This window comes from Daktulosphaira vitifoliae, unplaced genomic scaffold (assembly GCF_025091365.1).
Source record: "Daktulosphaira vitifoliae isolate Bord-2020 unplaced genomic scaffold, ASM2509136v1 Scaffold_238, whole genome shotgun sequence".
NCBI lineage: Eukaryota > Metazoa > Arthropoda > Insecta > Hemiptera > Phylloxeridae > Daktulosphaira > Daktulosphaira vitifoliae.
The window spans coordinates 1-19,107 of record NW_026099804.1 but is presented as its reverse complement, the minus strand read 5'-3'; the positions used below and the strand labels follow the sequence as shown (position 1 = coordinate 19,107).

Genomic DNA, 19,107 nt, shown 5'->3' with positions numbered 1-19,107 from the left:
ACTCCTACAATGGCCCCTACCCATCGTTATTGAGACAATTTCTTATCGACTGGGAGATCGAAAACTACGGATATTCTTCCCGATGGATTTTACGGTACGGAAAAGCGGTGCAACAACGCAACGGTTATGATTGCGGACCGTTANATGGATTTTACGGTACGGAAAAGCGGTGCAACAACGCAACGATTATGATTGCGGACCGTTCTCTTTGGAGCTGGCCGAGAGGATGTCCAGAGACGACGACACACCGATCAACCCCTTCACAATGCCTTTTATCCGGTTGAGGCATAAGTATGAACTAGAAGCCGGCACGTTGTTCCAATTTTGACGTATATTTTTGATTGTCAAGATTCAATTTTACCGATCACCTCCTTATTTGACCTCCGTTAAACGACCTACTCGTCAATATTCATTAAAACATGTAATATTCACCTTATAACTCCAATTCTCTGCCCCAGTCGCTGTACTTACAATTAGAACTATCGTGTTTAATTGTAGTACGCTCTGGGGAGGGCTTTTTTCCATTGAAAACGCGTTTTTTACGATATTCAATATGCAACGTTGAGTTTCTAATATCGTATTAACATCGATTCGATGTTTTTCGATTTCGTGAGAAATATTATATTTTTTGTACTTTTTTTATTCAATTTTCGTACTATAATTAATTTTATGATAGTAATTCTTTTGTATTTACAAACAATTTTATTTATTATTTTTGTTATTTTATATATATATTGGGGTTGAAATTTTTTTTAAGTTTTCTTGTGTAGAATTTTTTCTTTTTAATTTGAACTCTTATCGATTGTATATTTAAGATGTGATTTATTATTATCAATTTTTGTATATAATTTTTTAAATAAAACTATTATAATGACTATAACTAATAATAAGTTTAGATATAATTTTTTGGATAACCAAACTGTGTAACTTCAATATTCCATTGGTATAATAAATGTGCCTTTTACATAAAATAATATTAATTGCAATTCAATACTCAAGTAAAGCCGCCAAATGAGATTATTGTTTTCTAAATATTGATAATATATTCGAAAAAATGTATAAACTTCTAAAAAGTATTGTTGCTGCCAAGCGTGTAGTGTAAAAATTTGCAGTTTTAAATAATTATATTGTTATTTTTCTTGTTAAGCGCACTGGCAAGTAGAATTTTCAGCCACAATATAAAATTTTCAACACTCTTAAATTTCTCTTTGAAACAACGATATCTTAATTGTTTAAAAGTAGGGGATGTTATTAATGAAATATATATTAGTTTGTTGATAACATTTCGGAATAAATTTAATAGAAATACGACGCAGTCGAATTACCTTTTCAAACATGCGCATGGACTTTAAAAAAATGTTAGCTCACTTTTGATCAGATAATAAAATATTTTAACAGCTATTACATTTGACCAGATCTGTAGACGATTTTATGTACTTTATTTCGCATATAAAAATTATATTATTCTAAATAATAAATTATATTTATGATTTCACATAGCATGAATGACGTTTTTCCTCTTATAGAGTACATTACTCAAAAAAAACATTCATGTAATGAATCTAGTAATTATTTCAGCTGAAAATTTCTCTGTGTAATTATTACATTTAAATGTAATTTATTTTTAAATCATTCATTAATAAAGTGAAATTTTTTATACTACAAAAATGATTTTTTAGAGAAAAACCATGTGTTCCTGTTGTTAGGTGTACAGAGAAATACAAAGTTAAACCTTTTAAAAGGAGTTTAAAGAGTGACATAGAAAATAATATACTATTTCAAGAGTAATACACACATTAATAGTATATTTACAGTGCCGTATCCTAAACTCTAAGGCTTCAGTGAGAAAACAAATTGAAGGGCCCCTAATTTAAAGATGTTATAAAAAAAATCACAAGTATATAACTATAATAACTCTATAGTTACAAAATAATGGAGTACAAAGTACAATAAAATTAATAATATATTATTATGTAAAGAATAAAGCCAACCTTCAATATAAAAATGAAAAGTAAAATGTTAATATGTTCTATATTAGGAAATATTTAGCTTCGATGCGAAGCTGAGAAGGTATTAATTATACTATGATGTGGTTTTTAAAATTTTTTTTTTTGTGTCTGGTATCAATCTCAGCTCTTATTTTTATGAACATTACGTCAAAAGATCATAAATTGTATCTAGTTGAAGATATTACCCTCAAAAATTGAAAAAATTATCTTCTTCCTCGTAAATGGAAAAATCCACCAAGAAGTTACTATTTTAAAATTCGGTATATTTCGACATTTTTTAATTTTTTTTTTCTTAACACTACCATAACTTTTTTAAAAATGACCGAATCAATATAATTTTTTTTTATAGATACCATAAGTATTTACCTATCATTTGCTATATTTTTGTGAACATTTGACCCTTTACCAGCCCTCAGGAAGGGTATTAAAATGGCAAATTTTTTACAAAAAATTAACTTTTTCAACTTAACTTTTGAAAATGTTCTTGAAAAGCTGACACTTTTATGTATACCTTAAATTAAAGCTTATGTAATATACTTAAACTTGAAAAAAAAAAATTAGCCTCTGGATTTGTCTTTATGGTGAAAATGACTACCGTATTTAAAAATATGCTATTTTTTTGTTAAAATTCTAGGATCTGTATTTTATTTTATTTTAAAATACTTGACAAGGGGAGTACACTGATTTTCATAAATATTTAATAAATTAAATTGATATAGCATAGAAAGTTAAACTTATTTAATTTTTTACTTTTTTTAAGTAGAGAAAAATAACTTTGAATTTCGAACTAGCTTAAATTTTTTTCAGTCGTTGGAAGGTTACCGAGTCGATAACACTTGTGTCTTATACGCTTGGGGTACAAGGTTCCAACCTGTGTATGACAAGGAATTTTTTGCAATTTTTTCTTAATTCTTTTTAAGTTAGAATAAATTTTCAACTCATTTGATTTTTTCTCATTTATATTCAATAACTTCAATAAAGGTCAGGAATGCCATCACTGTAGTCACCCCTCGCGAGAAGAAAATTTCTTAACTATTAAGGGAATAAAAGTTATTATTGATTTTGAAATAATCTACCAATTTCTTAAAATTAAACACTATCTACAGATTTGCATCGAAGCGTTTCTTATGAAAGTGATTGTAATCACTGTCAAATATAATCTAATATCCACGTCTATACTGTACCGCGACCCCACTGTGATATTTTACTTACTATAGGGTAATAAATCCTTGAACTCATTTCCTATAAAATATAAATTAAAATATATTATATAATTTTTTATTCAAAGACATCATTTCAGATCATTTTGAACTGACACAACTATTGACTGGTCAATCATTTAATAAAGCCGTTCGCTCCAGTCGTTATTAATAATCTATGGCTATAGATAATTACTATCTATAATGATTTAAGTAGTTAACTTAACTACATTTGTTATAAATTTAAACGAACATTATATAGATTAAAAACAAAATTTGATTCAATCAAGTTATAACTGATTACAAAAAAAAGTTAACTAGGCTATTTAAAATTATTGTCATCCATGTGATTCTAAAATTATGTTTATAAGATTATCATTGTATACTCTTTAAAAATTATTGAGAAAAAAACTTTTTTAACTAAATACATTTTTATTTATATGACTAAATTATAAATTTTATTAATCTGATTTGGCCTGGTTATTTATGAATATGTATTAAACTATCTCAATATCTACTATAAAATTAGACTTCAGTAAAGTTGAGCCTCTCACTTTAAATGACATACTTTTTCGTCATACAAAAATTCATGTTCATAAAGCTACCAGTAGCACAATCATTTAACATTTTTACCACTTTTAAGTTCTAGGTGATTAAGTATTTTCAAATATTAAGGTTATGTAAAAATATAATATATATTATAACGTAATATTTATTGTAAATAAATGATAATGCTTAATTTTACAAACCTTCTCTTGTAAATTCTATCATTTGAGCTCGGCAATATGGACATACAGGAATTTCACCATAATTTTTTTGAGATTTTTTTCGAATATTTAGAGCACAATTGTCACATAATTTGTGACCACAATTTGTAATAATTATAGTATTATTATTTACCATGCAAATAGTACATTTATCATTATCGTCTAAAAAAATATGATTTTCATTACAGAGAATATTAATAAAAAATGATATCTATGTTTATTTGTAACTTAGAACCAACACATAACAGAAGAACTTTTGCGCTATCGAGAGATATCAAACATCTCACGAACTTTAAGGTCAACTTTAATTTCAAGGTAAAATATTTTCTTGGTTACACTCTTAGCTGTGTGTTACCTAATTTTTTTTTTTTTGATATTAGCATTATAACCATTTAAGCTCTTTGCTACAAATACTAAATTTTTCCACTCCTCTCTATTATACGCATGATTTAAGTCCCTATGTCAATCTGGTTTCAACTATTGCAGATCTTTTTTGACTACATCTAGCCACCGTTGCTTTGGTTTACCATGAGGTCTTTTCCTGTTCAAATTTTTCACAAATATCTTCTTGACAATACTGTTGTTGGCTCTCTAGACATGTTCTACCCATTCTAGTCTTGCACCTTTAACAAATTGTACTATACTTCCTTTTCCATATAATTGTTGTTCATTTTGTTCTTTTCTCTTACATTTGAATATCAGGGTTATAAACGGTACCTAATCTATTTTAATTGCCTGCTTTTGTTGCCCAGGTACAACATAACCTCAGTTTTCCAGCTTTTAGACGGAGTTTAATTTCATTATGCATACATTTTCTAGTATTTGTGTTGACGGCTGATGTGAGCGTAGATGTTGTGGGTAATCGTGTTAAGTGGAAGTTTAGAATAAGGGTGGCCGACCCCAAGTAGTTGAGATTAAGGCGAGGAAAAAGAATAAGAACAAATAGCGGATGTTCTCCATTCGAAAAAGATTTCTTCTTTATGCATATTCTATATAAAAGATTAAATATCTCCTCAGTTAGCCTAAGGGCAAATTCAGTCTTCCCCTACTGCCTTATTATTTTTTAGCGATTTAATGATCAATTCTGATCTACTTGGTTACATTTCTTCGTTCTCTAAAGCTCTAAAAACCTGTATGCGGTTATATCTATATCTTTCCAACTTTTCAATATTTTCTTTTCCATTTTCCTTTTTGCTTGTCTTATCACTTTATGTGCTTCTTTTCTCCTTTTTTATATATCTCCATATTTAACTGAGTTGGGAATTGGATCACTTGCAATCTAGCATTATTGAGTAGTTCAATGACTTCTGCAAACTTTTGTTTGAACCAGTGCTTTGCTTTTGATCTATTATATATTGTTTAATTACACTATCCGCTACCCCTAGAACTGAGTTTTTAATTATTTTCCACGCAGTTTGTATTTTTGGTTCCTCTTCTGATCTAGCCGCATGTAGGTTTATATATCGTCTCTCGACCCACTTTAGAGTTAAAGTATCTTAATATGATTTTTATACAGTGTCTTGATAGACCACTATACACTCTTTCTAATTTGTCATAGAATATATCCTTTAAGTCTTTTTCATCCATTTCTGTAAGTGAGTATTCAAATATCAATATAATTTCATATTGTTTACCGGGCATATGAATATGACAGATTTGATCATTTAATGGAGTAAATTTCTTTATCGAAGGTAAGAGTTGATCATTTACTAAGAAACCTCTCGTGCTTCTCAATTGTCATGCTTGCCATTAGATGCTCCACTGTAAAATGTCATTACATTAGCTCTGACGTTTCCTTCCCTCCGCCACCTGACCTCCAGCAGTATCGCTATTTGAACGTTCTTGTATTTCTTCACCACGTCATTTATGGACTTAACATCAGATTAATTTATATACTGAGTACACGGTTTATAAATTGATCTGATGTTCCGAGTGCTAATCCTGTTAGTTTGGTTCTTGCCGTTTTCGAGTTGTATCCAAAATCTAAGTCCAAGACAAGAACTATATTGGTTTCTTAACATTGGATATTATCACAAAGACGGGTTTTTAGCCCTCTGCTCAACTCCCAACCTGGAGGGTCAATCCACACCAAAGTAATTTAAGTCAGTGTGGGGCTCGGGGCCCCTGGTTCGCCATACCCGTAACACTGTGAAGTATTTCCTCATAGGAAGTATGTTACATAATGTGATAACGAAATTAAAAAAATAAGACTGATTGAATCACACGATATACCAACGTATAAAACTTAAATATTATAGAAGGTTTTTGTATAGGCTAGCACACTCAATAATTATTGCTGAACCTACTCAGCAATGTTTTATCATTCAACTTAACCAAACAGCCATATACAACCAAAATAATAAATAAATAAATCCTCATGTTAGTCTTAGTGAAGCTTCATATGGATTTTCTTATACTAAAAAAAGGTTTAATGCAGAGAGTAACAGATCTTTTAATGAAATTCATTTTACACTGATGTTACTATACATGAGGGTTAGAAATCATTTTCATAACTTCTAAAAAACGACCTAATCCTAAAACGTAAAAAAAATGTTTAAAATTTAACAAAATAAAACAATATCAAAACATTAAACAAAATTAAACGACATATAACGAAATTAAACCTTAATCATAACTAAAAACGAAATAAAACAAAACTAAACAGAAAACGAAAACATATTTGTGATTCGTTATAACAAATTCACTTTATTTCATTACAAAAACTATATAGGTATTTTTCACATGCGAGCAATGACGAGTTATTCCTAATGAAATAAAAAAAAAGATGAATAACGTTCCATTTACATACATTTATACACATACAATTATTCGAAAATTAAATCATACTTTTAAATCATGAAAACACTTAAAAACTGTGATAAAACCAAATAATAAATATCGGTAATCCAACTGCAATCAAAATTAAATAGTTTTTTATATTTTTAGTTAAATGACTCCATAATAGTTTTCTTAAAAAGATTATTCAACTATTTGTATTTTTATTTTAATACTCGGCTAAGAACTAAAATATAAAAATGAAATATATCAGTGTTAAAATAAAAATCTGACCTTTATCGTTTGGTTCCGAATCTACAATCTGAGCACTAAATCCTAAACATTCAATAAATATGTTAGGTTTTTGAACGTGTGAAAATATATGAAGCGAAATTATTTACATAGTTAAGGTAACAACTTAATTCAACATAATGATATGCAATAAATTATTGAATATAAACTCTAAAAATATAGCTCATAATATGACCTGTGTTTATATTATACCGTACTATGATATTTAACACACAATTTGTATAAGTTGGCTATTGATTTATTTAATATTTTAAGTCTACAATTAATTTTTTTTTATGTCTAAATTATATTCTATTCATATTTCATAATTTAGGAGTCGAGTATTGCGCACAACACATAAGTAATTTGCAGTTACTAACTGTTTTTTTTAAATATACAAAAATAACAATAATATAAGTGGTAATATTAAATATTAATGTATAAAAATTATATCAATCCAATATTTTATTAGAACTAATAACCTTTAATTGCATTATTATGAAACATAAAATACAATTATTGCTTTAATTTAGTGTAAAATTAAAAAAATTGAATTAAACAATATTTTTTCAGTATTACATTAAAATATTTTTAATTCTTATTAAAACTTTATCATCTTAATTAACTTCGATTAGTTAATTCAATATTGCACTCATATCTAAAATTTGATTTTTGCATTGTAAATTTATTAATAAAGTAATGGAAGAAAATTAAATTTNTGTAAATTTATTAATAAAGTAATGGAAGAAAATTAAATTTTATTTAAATAATTATAAAATAGTATAAATAATATAAAACTGAAAAAATAAATATATTAAATCATAAAAAAATACACGAAAGCTATAGCGCAATCATAAAAGAGTCACTATAATATATTATCTATATCTCTTCTGTTGAGCTTATTAAGAGGAGGTAGTATGTCTAAGTAATATTTCGGGTTATAGGTTAATATACAGACCAATTTTTTTTAAGCCAACCAGCAACAAAGATATTAATGTTTATTACATAATTTTTGATCCGTCATAGAGTATATATTGAATCTTAAAAGTGATTAACATCATAAAATGCTTCAATGCGATTATACATAATGAAAGATTTTAAAAAAAATTTTACACTTCTAACTTCGGCTGCCAGTTACTTAAAGTAAAATGGTCTGAATATTTTTTTTATTTGAAGATTAAATTAAATTTAATATAAGTAAAAAAGACGCAGCAAATCCAAAATATTGTTAAAAATTAAAAAAAAATTGTTATATGTTTTTTTAAATCTTATTATATAATAGAATAAAGAAAAAAAAACGGTAGCACAGTGGGGTCGAGGCACAGTGTGGACGAGGCATAGATGGGACAAGTATAGATGATATCTGACAGTGATTAAAATCACTATCATAAGAAACGCTTCGATGCAAATCTGTAGATAGTGTTTCCTTTAGAGAAATTGGTGAAATATTTTAAAAGCAACATGAACTCTTATTTCTTTAATTATATCCTGATTAGTAGTTCTTTGATTTTAAAATATAATATATGAATAAATACTAATTATAGTTTTTAAATTTAGTATGAAATTGTGAGGCCAGCTATGATGTATGGTTCATAGTGTTGGGCGGTTGATAAGAAAGTAGAGCAGAGAATAAGTGTAGCAGAGATGAGAATGCTTAGTTGGATGAGTGGAGTGACTAGAGAAGATAGGATAAGGAACGAGCATATAAGAGGAAGTATAGGTGTTGCGTCAATCGTGGATAAGATGACAGAAAATAGACTTAGATTGTTTAGTCATGGTATGAGGAAAGAAGAATCGAAAGCTGTAAGAACAGTTATAGAAATGAATGTTGAAGGAAGAAGAGATAGAGGAAGACCAAAAAAGAGATGGAGGGATGCTATTGAATGCGATTTGAGGACAGCTGATGTGAGCGTAGAAGATGTGGGAGATCGTGTCAAGTGGAAGCTTAGGATAAGGGTGGCCGACCCCAAGTAGTTGGGATTAAGGCAAAGAAAAAGAAAAATATTACCAGATATTCCGGTGGCAATTGACATAATATGATTGTTATTTCGGAATGTACAATTTAGCGTTTAGTTGGGTTTAAATAATATAGCGTCAAATCAATTACCTACTCTATCGGTTGTATCTCAATATACACTACACTTTAATGATACAATAAATAAATAAACTCACACATACACACATATGCATTTATAACATTGTGTCTAATGTAAGTATAACATGATAAAAAGTAACCGTAAAATGAAAAAAATGGAATATAAATTTTATTACTCATATTAAATGTAATGTAACTCGAAAAATATTTGTTTAAATGAAAAAATATAAGATTATATTTTTATTTATAATTGTCTTTTAAACAACTTTTGTGCGAAACTTTTTTTTGTAAGTTAAATATTTTTTTTTGAGAAAATTAAGAAAGCTCATATTTTTGAACTTTTGCGAGGATTTAAAAAAAAAGCTCAATTCCAATCTTGAGGACTATTAGTATGTCATTATACATATTTTAATTCAACTTTTAAAAAAACAAAATTTTTTCCGCAATTTTTCCTTTGTTGACAGGCCTAGATGTCAATTTTAAACTTGTAATTGAGCTAAAAGTTATGGTAATATATTCAATTTATTTTACTATAAACTTTCATAAATCTTTATCAAAAATTTTTCATCAACTTTAAAGAACCAAAAAAATAGGTTAAAATTGAAAATTTGGACTGATTATTTTTAACATATTAAAAATCAAATCAGTAATAATTTGAAAACAAATTTTTTTTTCTTTTAATTATTATTTTATATATATAATTAGTAATAATATAAAAAATTAGAAGTGATAGAAATAGTCTACTTGCAGATTTGAAAACAACGCGAAAATTTGATTTAGAAAAGTATATTTTTGCTTCTGATGAAAGTTCCTTGTAGTCCAGTGCATTTTTTTATAGTAACAAACAGTTTTTATTGAAAATTATTGTATCAAGCCCTTTAAATTTTTATACACGTAAAAGTAAAGCAAAATATAACTTCTTTATTATTTTTATAATTTCTCCGTTTAAATTACAATATTAAATATCAATTTCATACTAAATTTAATAATTATAATTAGTATATATTCATATATTATATTTTAAAATCAAAGAACTACTAATCATGATATAATTAAAGAAATAAGAGTTGATGTTGCTTTTGGAATAATCCACCAATTGCCTAATTAAAACAAAAAAAAAAAAAGTTTGTTGGGAATTTTTTCTGCTATTCTGCAAAATTACTCCTTCGTTGACTAGAATGAATCATTAAATAGAAAATTTTATGAGAATTAAAACAATGTTATTTTTAAGATTAATATGCAGTCAGAAAGTTTTATAATTATTATTTATTGTAAATTTATCAGAAAAACTCATTATTTTTTGCATTTTTATCGTAATAGAACACTTAAATAGAAATCATAGTAATCATTTCTAAGTAATTTTTGATATTTAAAAAGATTCTACTATTGAAATATCCAGAACTGAATTAATTTTAATGATTTACTTTAACTAAAAAAAAAAAAGTTAATATTTTGAATCCCTCTTGTGGGCAGGTAAAGGGTTAGATTTATAAAAAAAACCAAATGATAGATAAAGACATGCATCTAAATAAAAAAAAATATACTGATTTGGTCATTTTTGATAAAGTTATAACAATTAACAAAGTTATAAGTTTTATACACTGGACTACAAGGAACTTCCATCAGAAACAAAAATATACTATTCTAAATCAACTTTTCGCGATGTTTTAAAATGTGCAATTAGACTTTTTCTATAACTTCTAAGTTTTAATATTATTAAAAAATAGTTTTTACATATAAAAAAAAATAATTAAGAACAAAAAAAATTGTTTTAAATTAATACTGATTTGATATAATATTTAATATTAATTTGATTATTAATAAGTTAAAAATAAGGAAAATGACATATTTAACCTATTTTGTTAATCGTTTAAAGTTGATTGTTGTAAATGTTTATAATAAAAAAAAAAAATTTATTTTACCATAACTTTTAGCTCAATTGGTAAGTTTGACATTGACATAATTAAATAGAAAATTTTATGACAATTAAAAAAATTGTATCGTTAAGATCAATATGCAGTCAGAAAGTTTTATAATTACTATTTATTGTAAATTTATCAGAAAAGCTCAATATTTTTTTGCATTTTTATGGTAATAGATAACTTAAATAGAAGTAATAGTAATAATTTCCTAGGAACTTTTGTTGTTTGTTGAAAAGATTCTATAATTGAAATATTGAGAACTTAATTAATTTTAATGATTTACTTTAACTAAATGTACCAATCAAAACAAAGTTGTTAAAAAGATTTACTCAATTGAGTGTATTATAAAATTTGATTATATTTGTAAAAATCAATTGTTAATTCAGGAGAAAAAACAATCATTTTTTTTAGAAATGATTTATATAGCAACATGTTACAAAAAAAAATTGTAATATTATAGTCTAGTAGTAGCACACACAAATAGAGTAAAAAAATTATTAAATTACAAAGTAAAATGATTTAATTTTGTAGTTGAAACCTATCATATCAAACTTCATTCGTTAATAAATATTTTGAAAACATTAGAAATTAATGATTTTAATTGTCTTTATGGAGACGATGTAATAACTAACTGTTTAATTGATAAATTAGAATTTTTTTTTCAATTTTTGAGAGTAATATCTTCAACTAGATACGAATTGTAGTAATTTGACGTATTGTTGAAAAAAGTAGGTCAAGTTAGAGCAGAGAAAATAAATGATAGTCACAAAAAAATATCTTCTCGGCTTTGCATCGAAGCGAAAACTTAAAATATAGTAAAATAATTTTAATACGAATAAGAAATTTCTTCTTGCAAGGGGCGACTAAAGTGATGGGATCCTTGATCTTTATTGAAGTTATTGAATCTAAATGTGATAAAAATCAAACGAGTTAAAATTTATACTAACTTAAAAAGAATTAAGAAAAAATGCAAAAAATTCATTGCCATATGCGGGTTGGAACCTCGTACCCCAAGCGTGTAAAACATAAATTTTACCAACTCGGCAACCGTACGTTGCTTCCGGCGGTTGAAAAATTGGCTATTTAAGCTAGTTCAAATTTCAAAGTTATTTTTCTCGACTTAAAAGAAACAAACATATTTAAATAAGTTTAACTATCTATACTATATCAATTTTAATTTATATAATATTTATGAAAATCTGTACTCCCCTTGTCAGGTATTTTAAAATAAAATAAAATACAAAACCCAGAATTTTAACACAAAAATAGCATATTTTTGCATACGGTAGTCATTTTTACCATGAAGACAAATCCAGAGGTCAAATTTTTTTTTTTCACATTAAAGTATATTACATAAGCTTTAATTTAAGATATATTTAAAAGTGTCAGTATTTCCGGAATACTTTCAAAAATTAAATTGAAAATATCGTAGTAACAATACGCATGTTTAAAGTTTTGACCCCCCTTGTTAAAGGGGTATGATCCGATTTACAAAAAAAGCGTGCCAGATGAAAGGGGTATATCAATATTTATTATAAAAAAATAATAATATAGATCCATACATTTTTCCAAAAGTTATATAAAATATAAATTAAATAATATAACATATAAAATCGAGATTTTTTTCACGGAAATCGTACGTTTTTCTTTAACTTTGATGTCCGTTTTCACCACGAAGACAAGTCCAGAGGTCAAATTTTTTTTTTTCAAATTAAAGTATATTACATAAGCTTTAATTTAAGATATATATAAAAGTGTCAGTCTTTCCGGAACATTTTCAAAAGTTAAGTTGAAAAAGTTCTACTTTCTATACGCATTTTAAAAGGTTTGCACCCCCCCTGTATAAAGGGAAATGGTCCGATTTTAAAAAAAAGTATGTCGAATGAAAGAAGTATATATAAAGTATTTATCATTAAAGAATAAAGTTGATTCATGCATTTTTTAAAAAGTTATAGCAACATAATGTTAAAAAATGTAAAATATAATATCAAGAATTTTTTCACAAAAATAGCATATTTTTGCATACGGTAGTCATTTTCACCATGAAGACAAGTCCAGAGGTCAAATTTTTTTTTTTCAAATTAAAGTATATTACATTAGCTTTAATTTAAGGTATATATAAAATTGTCAGTCTTTCCGGAACATTTTCAAAAGTTAAGTTGAAAAAGTTAATTTTTTGTAAAAAAGTTACCATTTTGAAACCCCATCCTTTGGGCTGTTAAAGGGTCAAATGTTCACAAAAATATATAAAATGATAGGTAATTATCTAAGGTATCTATAAAAAAAAAAATTATATTGATTCAATCATTTTTAAAAAAGTTATGGCAATTTTAATTAAAAAAAATTGAAAAAATATCGAAAATTAGCGATTTTTAAATTTGTAATTTTTTGGGGGATTTCCCCCGTTTACGGGGAACGAGGGAATTTTTTTCAATTTTTGAGGGTAATGTCTTCGACTAGATACGATTTGTGATCTTTTGACATATTGTTCATCAAAATCGGTCCAGCGAGAGCTGAGATTGAGCGTTCACAGACACAAAAAAAAAAATAAAAAAAAAAAATAATAAAAAAAAAAAAAAAAAAAAAACACATCATAGTAAAATTAATACCTTCTCAGCTTCGCATCGAAGCTAAAAAATAAAAAAATAAAAAAACACATCATAGTAAAATTAATACCTTCTCAGCTTCGCATCGAAGCTAAAAAATAAAAAAAAAAAAAAACACATCATAGTAAAATTAATACCTTCTCAGCTTCGCATCGAAGCTAAAAAATAAATAAAAAAAAAAACACATCATAGTAAAATTAATACCTTCTCAGCTTCGCATCGAAGCTAAAAAATAAAAAAATAAAAAAACACATCATAGTAAAATTAATACCTTCTCAGCTTCGCATCGAAGCTAAAAAGATTTTCTGAGAAAATTACTTAACATGCTACGATTTTCAATTGTTTATTTAACAAAAGTACTCGGTCAAGCGTCTTGAGGGAAATTATTTACAATACTTTAACCGTTCACCATGAGCGTTTTGAAATGTTGACTGTATTTAAAAAAAAACGCTTACTGACGCCGTTGTTTGCGACTTATTTACTACATTTTTTACCAGACCCATCCGAAGAAATTTCTGAGATAGTATGAAAAAAAAATTCCATCTGTTCACTGGGATTTCAAATAAATATTTGTCTTAATTTAAGTTATTTTCAAAAACTTTGTCACAAACAATACTTTATTTTTTTAAATTCGAGAAAATAATCTTACACCTAATATTAATTTTCAGTCGTTCTTTCCTATTTAAGTATAAAATTGAAACTAATTATATCAAAATTGAACAATTTTTATTTGTTAGGATATTCCTTTTTATCATTGGGATTGAAAGGAATTTTTTCAAATTTCGGCACTGATAGCAACTTGATACGATTTGTGATGTTTTTATATATCGGTGAGATAAATTGTCTAGGTGAAGCCATGTTGACAGTCACAAGAATAAAAAACAGGGAACATAGCTAAGCATCGAAGCTAAAATATTAATTATTCTGAAAAAAAAAATTGAGTTTTTATATACTCTGCATTAAATAAAGCATACGTACTTTTTTTTATATAATTCAATAAAATTATATTATTACCTTTAATTAAAATCAAATAAATAATTGAATGTAATTTTAACTGAATCATTTTGTTAAAATTGTTTACTGAATAAAATAAGTGTATCCCCCAAAAATTGTTTTAGATAATGAAAAAAAGACACTATGGAGCATATAAATTTTCTTCTCGATTATTTAAAAACAGAATAATAGGAATTAACATCATTTTTATTATATTAATATCTTCAGACTGTTTTTAATTATTTACAAAGCTGGTGTATTTTGTGCAACATTTAGTTGATTTTAAACTACATTGTAAATCAAATACAGCTGTATCATATTTTATATTTTTAAAAATTATATTTAATATGGTTTACCGATTGAAGTATGTAATAATTAAGCTATTTTATTTTTTTGATAAGTGAATAAGTTATAAGCAATTGAGTAGTCAAAGATGCATAATAGAGTTTGTCAAATCTTAACGCTTTGTCGTCGAGTTCTAATTTATAAAATGATTGAGTAAAATGACACTAATTTTTCTTAATACTTGAGCTTGAAATCTTTGTTTTACTTTCCTTTTTTTTATGTTGAAATAAAATTTCGACAATTCGTTTATAATGTGTCATTGATTAACACACCAAAATTAAAAAAAAAAAAAAGCTAATCTTTTATTTATTTTTATATTTTTATAAAATATTAAAATATTAAAGACATCTTTATTTTGACATACTTCATTTGTGATATATCTTCTTACTTTTTTAAAGTCTGTAGAATTAATGACGACATCTTATTTAGTCTTGTAAACACTATCTTGAAACATTGCCGAAAATGAAATACATGTACATAAATATGTGATAGTATTTCAAAATTTCAAATAATGAATTTAATTATGTAAGCTCAAAGTTTAAAGATTTAAAATTATTCAATAAATATTTCCATAATGTTATAAATATCCTTTATTTATTGTCATAATATAAAAGAAACATTAAAAATAGTAAAGATTTTTTAAATATTACCATACCATTTTCCTATATATAGATTACTATCTATAAATTTGGGATCGGTTGACCAAATAAACTGTTTATTTTTAAAATTATATATCGTTCTTTCATCACAATTATTGGATTAAATGAACTAATAAAAAAAACGTAAGATCAAACGCTTTGATAATTAATAATCAAATGATCTATCAATTTTATTTGTAAGAAATTTATACAACAATTTTTTTTGGATATATTCAATTAATTTATTTATTTACGGTGGAATTCTAACAGTTGCATAAAAATAACAAAAGTGTAATGTAATTCTATTCCCACTGTACTAATATGCCTGTTTCTATTTTTTCTTCCGTCCATGAAAGAAGTTGGTTTTCTCCATCCTCAGAATCTTTATAAAACAAGGGAAAATCACTTTTTATATAGTTCGCTCTTGAAGAATCACTGTCATTATAAGAACTAAGAACGCAATAACCTTTTCGACATATCGGATCAAAAATGAAGCCATTAACTCTGGAATCAGTATTACTGATTAAAGCAATAAAAATACATTTTCTATCATCATTTCCATCTGACTTACAAAGATCTTTCTCACCTAAAATATCAAAACAGATATAAATAAAATAATACCATTCAATATGATTTTTTATTTCCAATTTTTTATTAAAGTATAAAGGGTATAGTTTTATAGTCAATCGAACAAAATTTAAAATGCCTGATCTAATGTCGAAATCTGAGAACCAAAAGGTAAAGAAATTATTTTTTCCAAAAATATTTTCATTTTTATTCTTAATAATTATTCAATTCTATATTACTTTTTTATTGAAAATGATAGAATTTAAATTATTTATTAATTTATAAACAAAAACAATAATAATATAAATTTTATAACTTTTTTGTAGATATGAAAATAAACATGCATAAATACATATTATTAAAATAAAAGTATTATAAAATAATTAATTTAATTAGCAAAAGACTAAGTATTTCAAAAAAATAAAGGTGATTCATTAAAAATGATACTTTTTAAATTTTTTGTTGAAAAATTATTAAACATCTTTTTTTCAATAATCTTTTTCATAAAAATAAATCTACCTATATATTTCTATTTCACGTCAATAGAATAAAGTTTTTTTAAACATTCTCTAAAGAAAAAATTGGTATAAATATTCATACAACTATTCTAAGTTTTGTAATTTTTACACAAAAGTCATACATTTTTCTCTGTTTTAGATGCCAATTTATTATCAGATTATATCAGAAGATAAGTCTAGAAGTTAATATTTTTTTTCAAAGTAAATTATGTTGTATAAGATTTAATTTAAGTTATATTTAAAAAATGCATAGTTTTTGTAATATTTCGAAAAATTAAAAAAAGAAAAGTCAATTTCTTATGCAAAAGTTGCTACTTCAAAATATATTTAATATATTCTGTGTCGGGCATGGGGTGAGATCTTCAAAAAACATATACCTATTAGTAGTTCCAAAAAGTTATTTCCAAAAAGTAAAAAATATATTGAACTTTCCAAGTTTTAAAAATTGTACTTTTTTAAAATTTCCCTTGATTACTAGGCCGAGAAATTTTTTTTGAAATATTGAGGGAAATGTCTTCAAATGAATAAAACTTGTAGAGTGTTATTAATCAAAATCTTTCTGCTATACCTTTAAATTATTATAAATCTAAAAGTAGTATTATAAAACTGGTTATTGACTAGTCAACATTTTATTTAATCTATTCTCCATATAATAGTATACAAATATTTTTAGGTTTCCATTTAACTTCCAAAATTCACCCCTATAAAAAGTACTCTTAGAAATATTTTTGTTTAAAATAAACTTATCAATTATAATTAATTTTATTAAGATTTATTAAGAACGATTTTTAAGAAATTACTGAAGTGATTTCTTAGTTTGATATTTATACAAATCGTTAAACTCACGCAAAACTTTATCATAGTAATGAATAAATATTTTTCTCATAATATTTCTTCTTTCTTGTACAATATTATTATATGTTTCTGTATCTAAAAATATTTTCAAAGTATTTATCATTTTTTGTTTACAGACTAATATGAACATATGAAGTTAGAATTCAATATTTTTACTAAATAAAACGTTTAATCTTAATAAATTTAAACGTTAGTCGTTCCCTATAATGAGTTGATAAAATGTTGAGAAGAATATATAGTTTAATTATTGTCAATCTAACATTTTTCATTACATATGTGTTGTGCTAAGATATTCCTTTTTGGTTGTTCAATTGATTTAATTTTTTTAAAGTCGATTCACTTCGTTTTTCGCAGTACCTTTTTTTATTTAACCAATAATATTTATTGATTAAGTTATCTATAATATTATCCTTAATATTATAAATACATAAAAATTTTATTTGTTATTTATATTTTAACAACATAAACCAATATTTTTTAAGTAATAAAAAACTTTAGTATATAAAATGTTTACCTTTAAATTTATATTCATCTAAATTAAATAATTATTTTATTGAATAAATTATAGTTAATATAGATACTTCAACAATAATACATGAAATTAAAAACTATTTCATTTTGAATTTTTATTTTAATTTATTCACCTTGCTTTATACTTAAAGTACTATGAAGTATAAGATGATTGATGTTTTCTTCTTGTATAATAGCTCTTTTGAAATACACTTCAACAACTAAAAAATTGTATATATAAAATAAAATTTTATAATACTATAATTATTTAATATTTATAAGCACTCTCTAAGGAGAAATTAATTTTCTTCCCTATATACAATAATATAAATAAATTTTGAAAGAATCCCCTCGGTTTTCATATAATATTCCCACATCTAATTTTTTAAGTACAGTAATCAGACTATCTTTCTTGAGTTAATGCAATACGATTTGGTAGCTCAAATAAGATTAATCTTTGGTGTTGAAAAACAGCCAGAAATCAAAAGAAAGATTTTAAAAAAAAACAAACTCAATGGATAGTCAAGTACATTTAAAACGCTCCGATTATTTACACGATCAAGAATTAGTAAAATTTTACTGATGCTTTTGTACAGCCGATTTTCTTGTATTTTCGCTCTCCAAATTTTTCAAAATTATTTTTTAAATAACATTGATGAGTGAAAAAGAACAGCCTTGCATGTTCTACAGTTTTTAAATTATACGTAACTCTTTTTCAGGTATCTTTATGGGTTTCTAAGAAGTGCACGATGAAAATTAGATTTATGTANTAAGAAGTGCACGATGAAAATTAGATTTATGTAGATTGCTAAAAGAATGATTTTCACAGTCTATATTTCCCCTTTTCATAATACTAAAATATATTTTTGAACAATATTTCTATCCCATATAACGTGTGTATAAAATTTACATTTTGAAAGAAAAAATGTGTAGTAATTATGTAAATAAAACCTCAAAGAAAAATTTTCTCACACTTAAATATATTTTTATAAATTAAATTAATTATATAAGGTTGTT

General features: G+C 25.2%; 2 protein-coding genes across 4 annotated transcripts; both read right to left on the bottom strand.

The window, feature by feature from the left end:
• Nucleotides 1–3,155: 3,155 nt before the first annotated feature.
• LOC126909291 (uncharacterized) lies at nt 3,156–14,777 on the bottom strand. Of its 3 annotated transcripts, none has more exons than XM_050691707.1 (4): nt 14,679–14,777; nt 7,045–7,086; nt 3,958–4,137; nt 3,156–3,251 (listed from the first exon to the last, which is right to left on the bottom strand). In XM_050691707.1, exons 1-4 carry the CDS (start codon nt 14,725–14,727, stop codon nt 3,214–3,216), a joined length of 309 nt encoding a protein of 102 aa, XP_050547664.1. In that variant the 5' UTR covers nt 14,728–14,777; the 3' UTR covers nt 3,156–3,213. The 3 variants fall into 3 exon arrangements, with proteins under 3 accessions (XP_050547664.1, XP_050547663.1, XP_050547665.1); XM_050691706.1 differs by having other exon boundaries at nt 14,643–14,776; XM_050691708.1 differs by lacking the exon at nt 7,045–7,086 and having other exon boundaries at nt 14,679–14,776.
• Nucleotides 14,778–15,814: 1,037 nt separating this feature from the next.
• On the bottom strand, nt 15,815–18,311 carry LOC126909292 (uncharacterized; the record flags this gene model as incomplete). The annotated part of the gene is made up of 4 exons (XM_050691709.1): nt 15,815–16,226; nt 17,572–17,655; nt 18,095–18,112; nt 18,225–18,311. Coding segments are annotated over 4 exons (473 nt in total), but the record flags the coding sequence as incomplete, so codon positions are not given.
• Between the last annotated feature and the right edge of the window lie 796 nt (nt 18,312–19,107).

Excerpts from the sequence above, each read along its gene's own strand:
- LOC126909291 (XM_050691706.1), bottom strand. The coding sequence starts at position 14,727 with ATGATTCAGTTAAAATTACATTCAATTATTTATTTGATTTTAATTAAA. Across the intron at positions 7,087-14,642 it reads ATTGAATTATATAAAAAAAA|GATTTAGTGCTCAGATTGTA; the intron begins GTACGTATGCTT and ends TTGAATGTTTAG. Across the intron at positions 3,252-3,957 it reads GATAGAATTTACAAGAGAAG|GAAATGAGTTCAAGGATTTA; the intron begins GTTTGTAAAATT and ends TATATTTTATAG.